The following is a 15,337-nucleotide window of genomic DNA, read 5'->3' as shown; positions in this document are numbered from 1 at the left end:
TTCTGCAATTTTGGTATTAAAACTAATAATAAATGAGAGCACAATTTGCACATAATCATAGAATATGTCCATCTGACATTTACAGTCAATGCTTCCAACCCAACCGCATCACAAATTATATCACTTATAGCATTTAGGAACATTCTCTGGATTCTCCATTGCGCTGGAAAACCATGCAGACCCTGATAATCAGCATTGAAAATGTGATTTAGGTCAAGAAAGCTCACAGAAAAGAAACATCAAACCTTTGAAGCTTCTACACAGAGAGTGACACCTACATACCGGCAGCAGCAGGAGAAGGGGGTCTGTGTCTTCGACTGATGGGAGCTGTGCAGCTTATGGTCTGGCAGATCTTGAATTCCACCCATCTTCTCTTCGACATCCTTAGCTCAGATCCCACCTGTGAACTTTTGTTGTTTGTGCAGCACCTTCAGCAAGACCTGCTGCCCATCTGAAAGTTTTAGGCTTTTAATAATGGATGGCTCTGAGGAGTACTATGTCAGTGGCACAGTAACCCAAGCACCACCATGATTGCAGGGCATCAACAAAAGGATCAGGAAACTGATCTAGATTATGTCAACACAGTGGCAGTTTTCATAGAGTCCACATAGACATTTAAAATATAGGAGTTCGGTTGTTTTGGTAGAGGTTGTTTGTTTCCAGTTCGTCTTGAAAGAAACAACTAGGGCTGAGAAGAGCCTGAAAATAGGCTTTGGTACATTACTGTTGGTCAATATCTATTTCCCTATTGATTTAGTCTTGAGGATCACAATCCTGCTAAAAGCCATTATCAGAGAGACCAATCCAGGGGCAGCTATAGCATAGGAGGTTGGCAGAACCTTAATTGGGGAGGACAGGCTCGTGGTAATGGCTGGAGCGGAATTAGTGAATCCATTCATGCCGTTCCAGACATTATTATGAGTCGTTCTCCCCCCAGCAGCTTCCTGTGGGTAGATGGTATCGAGTACAGTATATACATATGAGATGAGTATGTAAACAAAGTGGCATAGTTAAAGTGGCTAGTGATACATGTATTACATAAGGATACAGTCGAAGATATAGAGTACAGTATATACGTATGCATATGAGATGAATAATGTAGGGTAAGTAACATTATATAAGGTAGCATTGTTTAAAGTGGCTAGTGATATATTTAAATCATTTCCCATCAATTCCCATTATTAAAGTGGCTGGAGTTGAGTCAGTGTCAGTGTGTTGGCAGCAGCCACTCAATGTTAGTGGTGGCTGTTTAACAGTCTGATGGCCTTGAGATAGAAGCTGTTTTTCAGTCTCTCGGTCCCAGCTTTGATGCACCTGTACTGACCTCGCCTTCTGGATGATAGCGGGGTGAACAGGCAGTGGCTCGGGTGGTTGTTGTCCTTGATGATCTTTATGGCCTTCCTGTGACATCGGGTGGTGTCCTGGGGGGCAGGTAGTTTGCCCCCGGTGATGCGTTGTGCAGACCTCACTACCCTCTGGAGAGCCTTACGGTTGAGGGCGGAGCAGTTGCCGTACCAGGCGGTGATACAGCCCGCCAGGATGCTCTCGATTGTGCATCTGTAGAAGTTGTGAGTGCTTGTGAGTGTGAGTGCTTTTGGTGACAAGCCAAATTTCTTCAGCCTCCTGAGGTTGAAGAGGCGCTGCTGCGCCTTCTTCACAATGCTGTCTGTGTGAGTGGACCAATTCAGTTTGTCTGTGATGTGTATGCCGAGGAACTTAAAACTTGCTACCCTCTCCACTACTGTTCCATCGATGTGGATAGGGGGGTGTTCCCTCTGCTGTTTCCTGAAGTCCACAATCATCTCCTTAGTTTTGTTGACGTTGAGTGTGAGGTTATTTTCCTGACACCACACTCCGAGGGCCCTCACCTCCTCCCTGTAGGCCGTCTCGTCGTTGTTGGTAATCAAGCCTACCACTGTTGTGTCGTCCGCAAACTTGATGATTGAGTTGGAGGCGTGCGTGGCCACGCAGTCATGGGTGAACAGGGAGTACAGGAGAGGGCTCAGAACGCACCCTTGTGGGGCCCCAGTGTTGAGGATCAGCGGGGAGGAGATGTTGTTGCCTACCCTCACCACCTGGGGGCGGCCCGTCAGGAAGTCCAGTACCCAGTTGCACAGGGCGGGGTCGAGACCCAGGGTCTCGAGCTTGATGACGAGCTTGGAGGGTACTATGGTGTTGAATGCCGAGCTGTAGTCAATGAACAGCATTCTCACATAGGTATTCCTCTTGTCCAGATGGGTTAGGGCGGTGTGCAGTGTCGTTGAGATTGCATCGTCTGTGGACCTATTTGGGCGGTAAGCAAATTGGAGTGGGTCTAGGGTGTCAGGTAGGGTGGAGGTGATATGGTCCTTGACTAGTCTCTCAAAGCACTTCATGATGACGGAAGTGAGTGCTACGGGGCGGTAGTCGTTTAGCTCAGTTACCTTAGCTTTCTTGGGAACAGGAACAATGGTGGCCCTCTTGAAGCATGTGGGAACAGCAGACTGGTATAGGGATTGATTGAATATGTCCGTAAACACACCGGCCAGCTGGTCTGCGCATGCTCTGAGGGCGCGGCTGGGGATGCCGTCTGGGCCTGCAGCCTTGCGAGGGTTAACACGTTTAACTCACCTCGGCTGCAGTGAAGGAGAGACCGCATGTTTTCGTTGCAGGCCGTGTCAGTGGCACTGTATTGTCCTCAAAGCGGGCAAAAAAGTTATTTAGTCTGCCTGGGAGCAGGACATCCTGGTCCGTGACTGGGCTGGATTTCTTCCTGTAGTCCGTGATTGACTGTAGACCCTGCCACATGCCTCTTGTGTCTGAGCCGTTGAATTGAGATTCTACTTTGTCTCTGTACTGACGCTTAGCTTGTTTGATAGCCTTGCGGAGGGAATAGCTGCACTGTTTGTATTCGGTCATGTTACCAGACACCTTGCCCTGATTAAAAGCAGTGGTTTGCGCTTTCAGTTTCACGCGAATGCTGCCATCAATCCACGGTTTCTGGATAGGGAATGTTTTAATCGTTGCTATGGGAACGACATCTTCAACGCACACCGAATCAGCGTATTCGTCAATGTTGTTGTCTGACGCAATACGAAACATGTCCCAGTCCACGTGGTGGAAGCAGTCTTGGAGTGTGGAGTCAGCTTGGTCGGACCAGCGTCTCAGCGTGGGAGCCTCTTGTTTTAGTTTCTGTCTGTAGGCAGGGATCAACAAAATGGAGTCGTGGTCAGCTTTTCCGAAAGGGGGGCGGGGCAGGGCCTTATATGCGTCGCGGAAGTTAGAGTAACAATGATCCAAGGTCTTTCCACCCCTGGTTGCGCAATCGATATGCTGATAAAATTTAGGGAGTCTAGTTTTCAGATTAGCCTTGTTAAAATCCCCAGCTACAATGAATGCAGCCTCCGGATAAATGGTTTCCAGTTTGCAAAGAGTCAAACAAAGTTCATTCAGAGCCATCGATGTGTCTGCTTGGGGGGGGATATATACGGCTGTGATTATAATCGAAGAGAATTCTCTTGGTAGATAATGCGGTCTACATTTGATTGTGAGGAATTCTAAATCAGGTGAACAGAAGGATTTGAGTTCCTGTATGTTTCTTTCATCACACCATGTCACGTTAGTCATAAGGCATACGCCCCCGCCCCTCTTCTTACCAGAAAGATGTTTGTTTCTGTCTGCGCGATGCGTGGAGAAACCCGTTGGCTGCACCGCCTCGGATAGCGTCTCTCCAGTGAGCCATGTTTCTGTGAAGCAAAGAACGTTGCAGTCTCTGATGTCCCTCTGGAATGCTACCCTTGCTCGGATTTCATCAACCTTGTTGTCAAGAGACTGGACATTGGCAAGAAGAATGCTAGGGAGTGGTGCACGGTGTGACCGTCTCCGGAGTCTGACCAGAAGACCGCCTTGTTTCCCTCTTTTTCGGAGTTGTTTTTTTGGGTCGCTGCATGGGATCCACTCCGTTGTCCTGTTTGTAAGGCAGAACACAGGATCCGCGTCGACGCTGATCTTATATTCAGTAGTTCTTCTCGACTGTATGTAATGAAACCTAAGATGACCTGGGGTACTAATGTAAGAAATAACACGTAAAAAAACAAAAAACTGCATAGTTTCCTAGGAACGCGAAGCGAGGCGGCCATCTCTGTCGGCGCCCGGATACCGCTGCTGCCCTATGAGGTCTCAACAGAATCCCTTAACAAATACATTTGAGGAAAAAATGCTACAAGACCATGATTTGCACTATAACAAAACAAGCATTCAAGGCTTGAATAAATAACCATAGGATACAATAATAAACAAATGTATTGGTTAGGTGCCTTTCTGAATCACCAATACAGTAGGCCTACGTCAAGTAAAAAGAAAGAAACTCTTTATGCTCTCTATAAATTGAATTCCACCGATTTTCACTGGGGTGGCAGACAGCCTAGTTGTAAAGTTTGGCTAGTAACCAAAAGGTCTCTGGTTCAAATCCCTGAGCCAATTAGGTGAAAATCGATTGATGTAGGCTTGAGCAAGGCACTTAACCCTGATTGCTCCTGTAAATCGTTCTAGATAAGAGTGTCTGATAAAATATGAATAAGCTCGCTTTTTAAGTGTGTGCATACAAATAAAGCAGTCACATTTCAGCAGGAGACTTAGGCAATACCATAAGGTATGGAGAAAGTTACTGATTTTAAGTGTATGTGCACTGGGATGAACATAACAACAACAAGCAAACTAAAGAAAAGTGTAAGCCAACACAATAACTGTTCATCACATCAGTAACGAGACACAGATGAGACCCTCTTTATGAGCTGTGGATCGAGTGGGAGAATAAGGAAGCGAGGGCTATCATAATGAAAAACATACTGCACTGCTGATTATGTGTACAGAACGGTAATATTGAGCCTCTCTCACGCCAGACATGACTTAAATTAGCAGAGAGACTGGCGCCTTGACAAAGCATTATCTTTCCTTGCGGTGGAAGAAAAACCATTTGAATAATAAAGATAGCTCTATGTGCCATATTAAAATATGTATGAGCGCAGGGGCTCATCAAGGAAGAGATGGAGGATGATACTTCTTCCCGCAGTCGCGCTCTTGAGCTGCAAGGATTGCAACTGAAGTGGACAGCTGACAGAGGTGCACAGAGTCAGCTGGCTGCTGGGGCATTGAAAACGAAAGCCATTTCACTGTACTTGTGCACCTGACAATAACAACTTGAAACTTAGATGGATGGCATGAATAAAGTATAAGGGCCTTTGTGTCTCATTGTCCAATGCCAAACAACACCTTGATAGTTCTCCTTCTCCAGCCTTGAGATGGGCTGATTGGAGGAGCCCATGGTCATGATGGCCTTCAATACACAAGAAGTTGCATTTAATGAAGCCCAAAAATGCCCAAAAGATTTTGCCGTTATTCAATACATATAGACTACTGTATGATATAGGCTATTGCACATTATGCATGAAAAAAAAAACATAAAAGCCCATAGAAGTAGCTAGCTATATCATCTCTTGGGTAAATAAATGAAACTAGCTCCAGTAGGCTAATCTTTTTGAGTGTGAACTGTATTACTGTACTGTATTGTATTATACTTAAGTGATAATGACCAAATAGTCTTACTGCACTGTATTGTATTATACTTAAGTGATAATGACCAAGAGGTCAGTGTTTGGAGGATATATTTGCATGGGTGTTGTTAGGCCTGAGACCAAGTCGAGGGCTGGCAAACCATGACAATATATCCTCCAAACACCGATTTCAAGGGCATTATCACTTTTATACAACATATTACCAACATATTCAAATAATGATTGACATATTTTAATTAAAAACATTATTTTGATGGATTTATTCATACTATTTAATCCTTCCACAAGATATAGTCCAGCCACAAATATAGGGTCGCTACCCAGGCCTGCTGGTAGTCCCTTTTTATCGGTTTGGTTGCCAGAAACCCGACCCAGTCTTCAGTCTTTTTGTACTGTATCTATAATGTTCTTATCTCTTGCATGCTAGTTAGCCAACTACGGCTAACTTCCAGTCACGTCAAAACGTGCACCAGAATAACAGCAAAGTAGCTGCATTTGTATTTGTTGAAGCTGTTTTCATTGTGACATTCATTTGGACACATCCATAACAATGAGGCGCGATTTTGCCTGGCATAGACAATGTACTCACTTGTCAGGAGCGTTTTTTTAAAGAGAGGCCAGACGATCACAGGTGCTTGCTTACTGCGTAAGAGACATAGGCTATAAATTAGAAGCTTATTATGCATAACCCATCATAGATTAGCTAAATATAAGGCTAATACTGCATTGACTTTATTACCTGAAAGAGGTAGACTAGGACCAGTGGCAACCCATCATTCAGGGCAGGTGAGGCAGAAACTATTTAGCAAAAAAAATGACACAAATTAAAAAGACATATTTTTATTGTTGTTGTTGCCTGTTTTGCATGTTATTTTGGCATTAATACGTGTCACATATCAGTTTGCAAACAATGTAATAAAAATAACAATTTGAGTTAATAAAGCCACATACAAACAGGGGTTGCTTTCTTGAGTAAGGCAGCTCCAAAATGCAGGTGTTTCAGCCTAGCTCAGTGCTTTCTGTGGTGGTCGGGTAGCAAACTGAAAATGCGGAGTGTAGGGGTTAGCAGTGTTCTCTAGTTGCACAGTGACTGCCTGAGTGTTCTGTCACTCATGGGGACACCATGTCACTGCAAAATCTATGGGGAGAGCTCTTAAACTCAAGCCTTGGGTGTTGCCATAGAACTACATTAAAAGAGCCCTTCCAATAAGGCTCAAGGTCATTGACCACAGATCAAATTAAGTCTAATCACGTTATATATACTGTTGCTTTGATTGGACTGATCATGTCAACATCATACTTTCAAAATCTTAGCTAGCAAGCTAGACAAGCAGTCACCATCATGAATGAAGTCGACAATCTACTGGCAAATCCTTTTCCATCCTTGTCATAGGAAGAGAAATAATGAAGGGAAATTATAGATAAAACGTATCGCTGCTCATTGGCGATTGGACATAAATGTTACACAACAAGTTGGAAGTTGCAAATTCAACAATGAGTGGTTTGGAAGGAATCAGTGGCTAACTGCAAGAGTTGCAAAGCAATCACTAGTCTGCTATTCAGTGGAGTGGGTGTATGGTCCAAGTCTGAGTTTAAAGGTCTATTTTCCAAGCTTAAAAGGATAAACAATCACATGCAACACAATGGGCCAGAAAATGTTGAATACATTCGCCAAGCTGTCAATCCAGCATGACTACTGCCACGTTCAAAACAACTGGAAACTTGGAACTGGGAAATCTCAGACTTCAGTGAGTTCAAGACAACTGGGAACTTGGAAATAAACGTTTTGAACGGTCATCCAACTCAGAATTCTAAGTCGGGATCTCGGGCCTCTTTCTAGAGCTCCAACCTGAAGATCACTGACGCCATGATTCAACCTTGTTTATTTCAGAGTTTCCAGTAGTCTTGAAAGCACCATCAATCCAGAGAATGCCAGACTTTGATGACAAAATTTGCCCAAAAGAAGGACCGCCGCACCACCTTCCTGTTCAAATGAGCACAGCACAACAAGGTGAGTCCTAAAATGCATTGTATACTGCTGCATAAATTATGTATTATGCCAGGGAGATATGTATACTGTTGTTAAGAAAGTAATACTAAGTCTATGTTGTGTAGGAAGTTGTTAGTAGCCCATGTACCTCACCCTAATAATTTGGTCCTTTTCCCTCTCATTCTAACTTTGTGGTGCACATGTAGCCTATAGCCTGTTTTAGAGAAATGTAATAATTTAATATTTTAAGAACTTTCATTGTCTGCTTATATGTCCCCTTTACTTATCCTACGGTTCTGACTTGGTGTCCAGGGAGAATACCGTAAGAACGGCCCATGTTCTGAATTCTGTCGCTGTACATTTCAAAAATAATATTTATATTGACTACGTCCATCCTAGCTCGCTCATTAATGTCTTAATCAAAATTACGGATTGCCTCTTATCCGCTCGCCCTTATGCCATAGTTTGTACATCTCAATTGTCAGTAGCAAGTCAGCCATATCAGCTATGTTTTTTTTTTAAGGTAGAAAGCAAATGAACTGTTTCGCTGCCAGACAAGGCTCTGCTGATAGCCAGGTGTAGCAGTGGTAAGGATTCACTCCATGGTGCTGTTTGTGGGCATCGTTTGTCAATGTAATAGTGCTAGTAATGTATTGTTTAGTATTGTGTTGTGTTGTCTAGTGGCTTTGCTGGCAAGCATAAACAAACAAAAAGATTTACATGCTAAAATCGCCACTGGCTAGGACATCTATATATAGGGCTATAGATCAATCTAGAACAGGATTATCAATTTTGGATGCAATTTGAATGGAGTTGATGGAGAGAGAGAAAGACTGCGAGAGAGTGCTCGCCTGTGCACTGATTTAAAGCAACAGCATTCGAGTGATAGGCTGTTTTAATACTCTGCTGCTGCAATAAAAACAAGGTGAAGCCAGATGGATATGGGTAAATTAGAAGCGCATTTGGTATTTATATTACTGTAGCACAAAATACGCTAGCAGCAAATGTATGCCTACCTGTCACAAGAAAAAAAGTTACCATGATGAGATGATAGGTCTAGATGCTTTGTGAACCAAGCTCCATACTGAGATGGGTCTGTCCCTAACCCGAGCGTTGATTCATCGTGTAGTGGCCATAGATAAGCCAGATTTAGACATTGCATATCATTTAACAGTTCCATTTCACGCCATGCTGTTCATATAAATAATTTATTGGTTGCTCGCAGTAATTTATCCCGGGAAAAGGGAGTGGTTTTGGATGATAAATCCTGGTAAATCTCAGAAACCGGGTTCCCGCCATTCAACCCAACATTGTACCCCATGAGAACCATGATCAACAGTAAAAAACTATTGAATCATTCTGACATGGAATTGGGAACTTGGTATATAGGCTTGTTTCCCATATGAATCTTCTCTTTGTACCGGACTGGATTAAAATGCCTTCTGTTTTTTTTTCTGTATTTATTTATCTGTATACAGTTGAAGACGGACGTTTTCATACACCTTAGCCAAATACATTTAAACACAGTTTTTCACAATTCCTGACATTTAAACCTGGTAAACATTCCCTGTCTTAGGTCAGTTAGGATCACCACTTTATTTTAAGAATGTGAAATGTCAGAATAATAGTAGAGAGAATGCTTTTATTTGAGCTTTTATTTCTTTACATACATACACTCAATTAGTATTTGGTAGCATTGCCTTTAAATGGTTTAACTTGGGTCAAACGTTTCAGGTAGCCTTCCACAAGCTTCCCACAATAAGTTGGGTGAATTTTGGCTCATTCCCCCTGATAGAGCTGGTGTAACTGAGTCAGGTTTATTGGCCTCCTTGCTCGCGCATGCTTTTTCAGTTCTGCCCACACATTTTCGATGGGATTGAGGTCGGGGGTTGGGATGGCCAATCCAATACCTTGACTTTGTTGTCCTTAAGCGATTTTGCCACAACTTTGGAAGTATGCTTGGGGTCATTGTCCATTTGGAAGACCCATTTGCGACCAAGCTTTAACTTCCTGACTGATGTCTTCAGATGTTGCTTCAATATATCCACATAATTTTCCTATCTCATGATGCCATCTATTTTGTGAAGTGCACCAGACATTCCTGCAGCAAAGCACCCCCACAACATGATGCTGCCACCCCTGTGCTTCACGGTTGGGATGGCGTTCTTCGGCTTGCAAGCAGCCCCCTTTTTCCTACAAAGTTAACGATGGTCATTATGGCCAAACAGCTCTGTTTTTGTTTCATCAGACCAGAGGACATTTCTCCAGAAGTACGACCATTGTCCCCATGTGCAGTTGCAAACCGTAGTCTGGCTTTTTTATGGCGGTTTTGGAGCAGTGGCTTCTTCCTTGCTGAGCGGCCTTTCAGGTTATGTCGTGCAGCCATGGGTGGGCCTGGGATGGCATAGGCCCACCCACTTGGCAGCCAGAACCACCCACTGGGGAGCCAGGCCCAGCCAATCAGAATGAGTTTTTCCCCACAAAAGGGCTTTATTACAGACATAAATACTCTTCAGCAACACCTCCACCCCACTCAGACAACTCCGCAGGTGAAGAAGCCGAATGCGGAGGTCCTGGGCTGGTGTGGTTACACGTGGTCTGTGGTTGTGAAGCCGGGTTGGGCGTACTGCCAAATTCTGTAAAATGACGTTGGAGGCAGTTTACGGAAGATAATGTTAATTTAAATTCTCTGGCAGCAGCTTTGGTGGACATTCCTGCAGCCAGCATGCCAATTGCACACACCCTCAAAAATGGAGACATCTGTGGCATTGTGTCGTGTGACAAAACTGCACATTTTAAAGTGGCCTTTTATTGTCCCCAGCACAAGGTATAATGTAATGATTATGCTGTTTAATCAGCTTTTTTATATGTCACTCTTGTCAGGTAGATGGATTCTCTTGGAAAATTATAAATTCTCGCTAACAGGGATGTAAACAAATTTGTGCACAAACTTTGAGAGATATAAGCTATTTGTGCATATGGAACATTTCTGGGATTTTTATTTCAGCTCATGAAACATGGGACCAACACTTTACATGTTGTTTATATTTTTGTTCATTTTATTTTATTTTATTTAACCTTTATTTAACCTTATTTAACTAGGTAAGTCAGTTAAGAACAAATTCTTATTTACAATGACGGCCTACCATGGTCAAAGCCCTTTCAGTGGCGTATAACAATTTTGACTACACTGGGCCTGTAAACATACAGTAGCATAACGTTATGCCTATATAACTCTGTCATATGGTAAAGAATGCCAATTATATAAATATGATAGCAAATGCAGAATTACAGGAGGCAGGAATAACAAATATTATGTTTATTCCGATACACCTCTTACAGAAATTGAATGGCGCCATCCAAGGACTTCTGGCGCCCTCTAGCGTATTGCTATATATTGCATGGCATTACAAACTGCACGTTCACCCCCACAGCAAGAGTGCGCTAAAGGCTTTACCGGAAATGAATGTAAACAAACTACCTGCTTGTTCCTCGTTTGTTGGTCATTGGGAAACGGTATGCAGTGTGTGGTAGAGGAGAAACCAAACAAAAGAAGGGTGAGCAGTTATTAAGACAAATACCTAACTTTCAATAAGGATTTGTTCAGGTAGCTAGCTAATGTTAGTTACTGTAATAGTACACAAGCAAATTCATGTATTTAAAAAGCATTTTCAATGTGGCACAAAGCGTGCACTGTCAATGGGAGAGTAGACCAAATATGTCCGGTTGGTATTGCATAAATCTTCTTAAGGATCGGTAGTGCATAATTTACAGTAGCTAATGACTAACGTAAGTAAGTAACTGCTTTTAGCAGCGCTAGTATTTACACACTACTATCGTTGGAATTAGTTTACAAAAAAACGGATAGTCTGCCGGAAGTTAAGGAACATTACATTTAAACATTGCCGATGTCCGTAGGTTTGGTCCTTATTCATGGGGAAATTGAGAAAAATAATCTGTTTAATTTATGTTCTATAAAACGTTCCAAACGTGGGTCTGTTGTAGATTTACCTCCTCTCTGCCTACGTTTGGTAATGAAGTTCCATTAGATGTTTGTCTCCTCCAATGCATATGGATCAAGCTTATAGACAATCGACCGAGTAAGTTGAAATATAATTGTATTTAGCTCCGTTTTTTGCAAGCTAATTCCCAGCAACGTCAGCTAGCATGCAGGCTAAATGCTTGCTTACATTTAGCTAGATAGGCTGTTATAACTAGCTACTTATCTCCATGAAACACTTACAATAGATTGTTAACACTGATAGCTTGTATATGTGCGACTGGTATTAATTATAGCTAGAAGCTACTGCAGTGCTGCTGAATGGTGCACAAACTGAGGGCCTATAAAATGACTGTATTCTCTGCACAGCTGTTTGGAGAAAACTTTTTATAATATCTCCTCCTGCTTAGAGAATGCACAAAGTAGCTTGACTTTGATCAGTATCATTAATGAGTTCAGTAGACTTTAAATGTCTACTATAATTTCACTTGAGGTAGAATTTATTGATAATATTATCTTGTATTTTTTTCTTCTAGGTCTGATGTCATGTTTCAACAGTGTTGAATATGACATTAATGCCAGGAGTCCAGGGTCTGCTAGGCCTTCACAGAACCCTTGTACCAGCTTTTAGCCGCTTTGTCTCATCTCCCGCCCAGCTGACATCTGTTGGTCTTCCCAGGGGGCTTTGCACCATCACTGCAACTGTCAGCGACTCAAAGCCTTCAGTGGGGCCTGAGAATAAGTCCTTGCTGGAGAGCTTGACCTTCATGGGGGTGGACGTGAAGATGGTGCGCCAGCGCCAACCGGGAGTGCTTCGCAAGATCATCACCAATGAGCAAGGTCTGGCTCACTTTCTCCATGGCAAAGGCGCCAGCCGCAAAGTGGTGGCCGGCATCATCTCCCGGTACCCACGAGCCATCACTCGCTCGGGTGAGCACTTGGAGCAACGCTGGGCGATGTGGCGGAGTGTCTTCAAGAGCGACAGCGAAATCGTCAGCATTCTGGACCGCTCGCCCGAGTCCTTCTTCCGTTCGAGCGACAACGACAACCTGGAGAAGAACATCGTGTTCCTGGGCTCGCTGGGCCTCAACGCCAAGGACCTCCACCGCCTGCTGACCACGGCGCCACGGACCTTCTCCAACAGTGTCGAGCTCAACCGTCAGATGGTGGAGTTCCTGGAAGATGTGTGCGCCGAGTTGGGTGGAGAGGACCCTGGGCAGTTCGCCAAGGTAGTGATTTCCCGAAACCTCTATATCCTCATCCGCAGCACCAAGAGGGTGAAGGCAAACATTGACTTCCTCAAGGCGACTTTCAAGATGAGTGATCCGGAGCTGCTGGCTCTGCTGCAGGGTGCTGGGGCAGAAATCCTGGACCTCTCTAACGAGTACCTGAAGAGAAACCTCAAGATGCTTCAGGAGAAGCTGGCGTCTCTCGGCTGTCGGAAAGTCGACGTCAAGAAACTGATCGTCTGCTACCCCACTGTGCTGTTCATCGGGTCGGATACGCTGAGTTCAAAACTGGACTGTCTATTAAAGGGAGGGATCACTATGAGGCAGATACTGGAGAAACCTAAAGTCCTGGAGTACAGCACACAGAACATCACAGGGCGACTAGAGGAGCTGCATAAACTTCGGTATGACTTTGAAAAGAACGGCATCAACATTCTGGACTCTAGCCGAAAACGTTTCGACGCCAAGTTGGAAAGACTGGCTCTCTCGTCAGAGGAATGAGTTGTATCAACATTTCGGTTATGCTTAGAATGAATCAGACATTTTTTGGCACTAGATTTTTTTCATTGCTGCCTGAAGCATAATCTCTACATATCACTGTCCTCCTTCTAAACTATAGGATTTGATTGTGCATAGCTGTAATAAGCAAGGTATACATACGGTAGGTAAAAACATGAGAATCATGTCAGTATCAGGAAACATTTATTTTTAATTTGAACCAAAAAGAGTATGTAAAGTAGTGTCATCATATTTGAACTATGATTTAGATTTTTACGTAAGCTAACAAACTGTGTATTGTAGTACTGTGTCAATGTATTTCTCATGATTGATTCTGAGGCACCTTATTGAACTTACCAATGGTTTTACAGAACTGTAAACTACCAAGAGGCATCAGTACACTGTTTTCACTGACAGATTCTCAAACTTATTATTTGCCAGATGAGCTGTCCGATGAGAAATCAGCCAAACTCCTTTCTTCCTAGCTTACTGTGCATTCGGAAAGTGTTCAGACTCCTAGACTTTTTACACATTTTGTTACGTTACAGCCTTATTCTAAAATGTATTAAATAAATACAAATCCTCATCGATCTACACACAATACCCAATAATGACAACGCAAAACAGGTTTTTAGTTGTATTACAAATGATTGACATAAGTATTCAGACCCTTTACTATGAGACTCGAAATTGAGCTCAGGGGCATCTTGTTTCCATTGATCATCCATGAGATGTTACTACAACTTGATTGGAGTTCACCTGTGGAAATTCAATTGATTGGATATGATTTGGAAAGGCACACACCTGTCTATATAAGGTCCCACAGTTGACAGTGCATGTCAGAGCATAAACCAAGCCTTGAGGTCGAAGGAATTGTCCGTAGAGCTCCGAAACAGTATTGTGTCGAGGCACAGATCTGGGGAAGGGTACCAAAACATTTCTGCAGAATTGAAGGGCCCCAAGAACACATTAACCACCATCATTCATAAATGGAAGAAGTTTCGAACCACCAAGACTCTTCCTAGAGCAATTTGGGGAGAAGGGACTTGGTCAGGTAGGTTACCAAGAACCCAATGGTCACTCTGAAAGAGGAAAGGGTCTGAAAGGAAAGGGTCTGAATACTTAGAAAATGTGATATTGCATTTTTTTTTATATATACATTTTGCAAAAATGTCTAAAAACCTGTTGCTCCTTTGTCTTTATGGGGTATTGTGTGTAGATTAGTGAGGGGGGGAAACTATTGAATCCATTTTCTAATAAGGCTGTAACGTAACAAAATGTGGAACAAGTCAATGTGTCTGAATTCTTTCTGAATGCACTGAATCTGCCTGAATGAATGAATATGTGAAAAATCAAGGTTGTTTGAATTGCATCACAAAATGATGCATTCGGTTTACTATAAGTAATAGTTATGTATGTTCTCTGTTTGATGCAAATATATGCCAATAAACTGTAATAAAATGACAGTTGATACTTTAATTAACCTTATGGATTTAAAATGTCATTTTCTGTATTTTGAAAGTTCTATATCTTGAATTGAGTGCGTTTATCTGAAAACCTGCACAGAGAGTCTACCTGCAATTAATGGTATTCAATATAACTTTATCCATATTCTACAGTGAAAGGCTACAGTGCAATTTTCATTGAACTGAGGAATGGATGGCATTCTGCTAACACAAGAGAATGAAAGAGGGAGATGATCGTTTCGGTAAAACCAATAAGTGTTCGAGGAGTGTTTCAATTTGTTGGTAGGTGGAAAAAGTACCCAATTGTCACACTTGAATAAAAGTAAAGATACCTTAATAGATAATGACTTGAGTAAAATTGAAAGTCAACCAATAAAATACTACTTGAGTAAAAGTCTTCAATTATTTGGTTTTAAATATACTTAAGTATCAAAAGTAAATGTAATTGCAAAAATATACATAAGTATTAAAAGTGAAAGTATAAATAATTTAAAATTCCTTAATAAACAAACCAGACATTTTCTTGTTTTTTACATTTACGGATAGCCAGTGGCAGACTAACACTCGGATATCATTTTCAAATTAAGCGTTTGTGTTTAGAG

At 42.5% G+C, this 15,337-nt stretch overlaps 1 protein-coding gene across 1 annotated transcript; it reads left to right on the top strand.

Moving 5' to 3' along the window:
* Positions 1-11,023: 11,023 nt before the first annotated feature.
* LOC139373531 (transcription termination factor 1, mitochondrial-like) lies at positions 11,024-14,745 on the top strand. The gene is made up of 2 exons (XM_071114153.1): positions 11,024-11,099; positions 12,079-14,745. Exon 2 carries the CDS (start codon positions 12,109-12,111, stop codon positions 13,270-13,272), a length of 1,164 nt encoding a protein of 387 aa, XP_070970254.1. The 5' UTR covers positions 11,024-11,099; positions 12,079-12,108; the 3' UTR covers positions 13,273-14,745.
* Positions 14,746-15,337: the final 592 nt, after the last annotated feature.

Source organism: Oncorhynchus clarkii, chromosome 18 (genome assembly GCF_045791955.1).
Source record: "Oncorhynchus clarkii lewisi isolate Uvic-CL-2024 chromosome 18, UVic_Ocla_1.0, whole genome shotgun sequence".
NCBI classification, from domain to species: domain Eukaryota; kingdom Metazoa; phylum Chordata; class Actinopteri; order Salmoniformes; family Salmonidae; genus Oncorhynchus; species Oncorhynchus clarkii.
The sequence above is the reverse complement of the archived record's forward strand: the minus strand, read 5'-3'. Positions and strand labels throughout refer to the sequence as shown.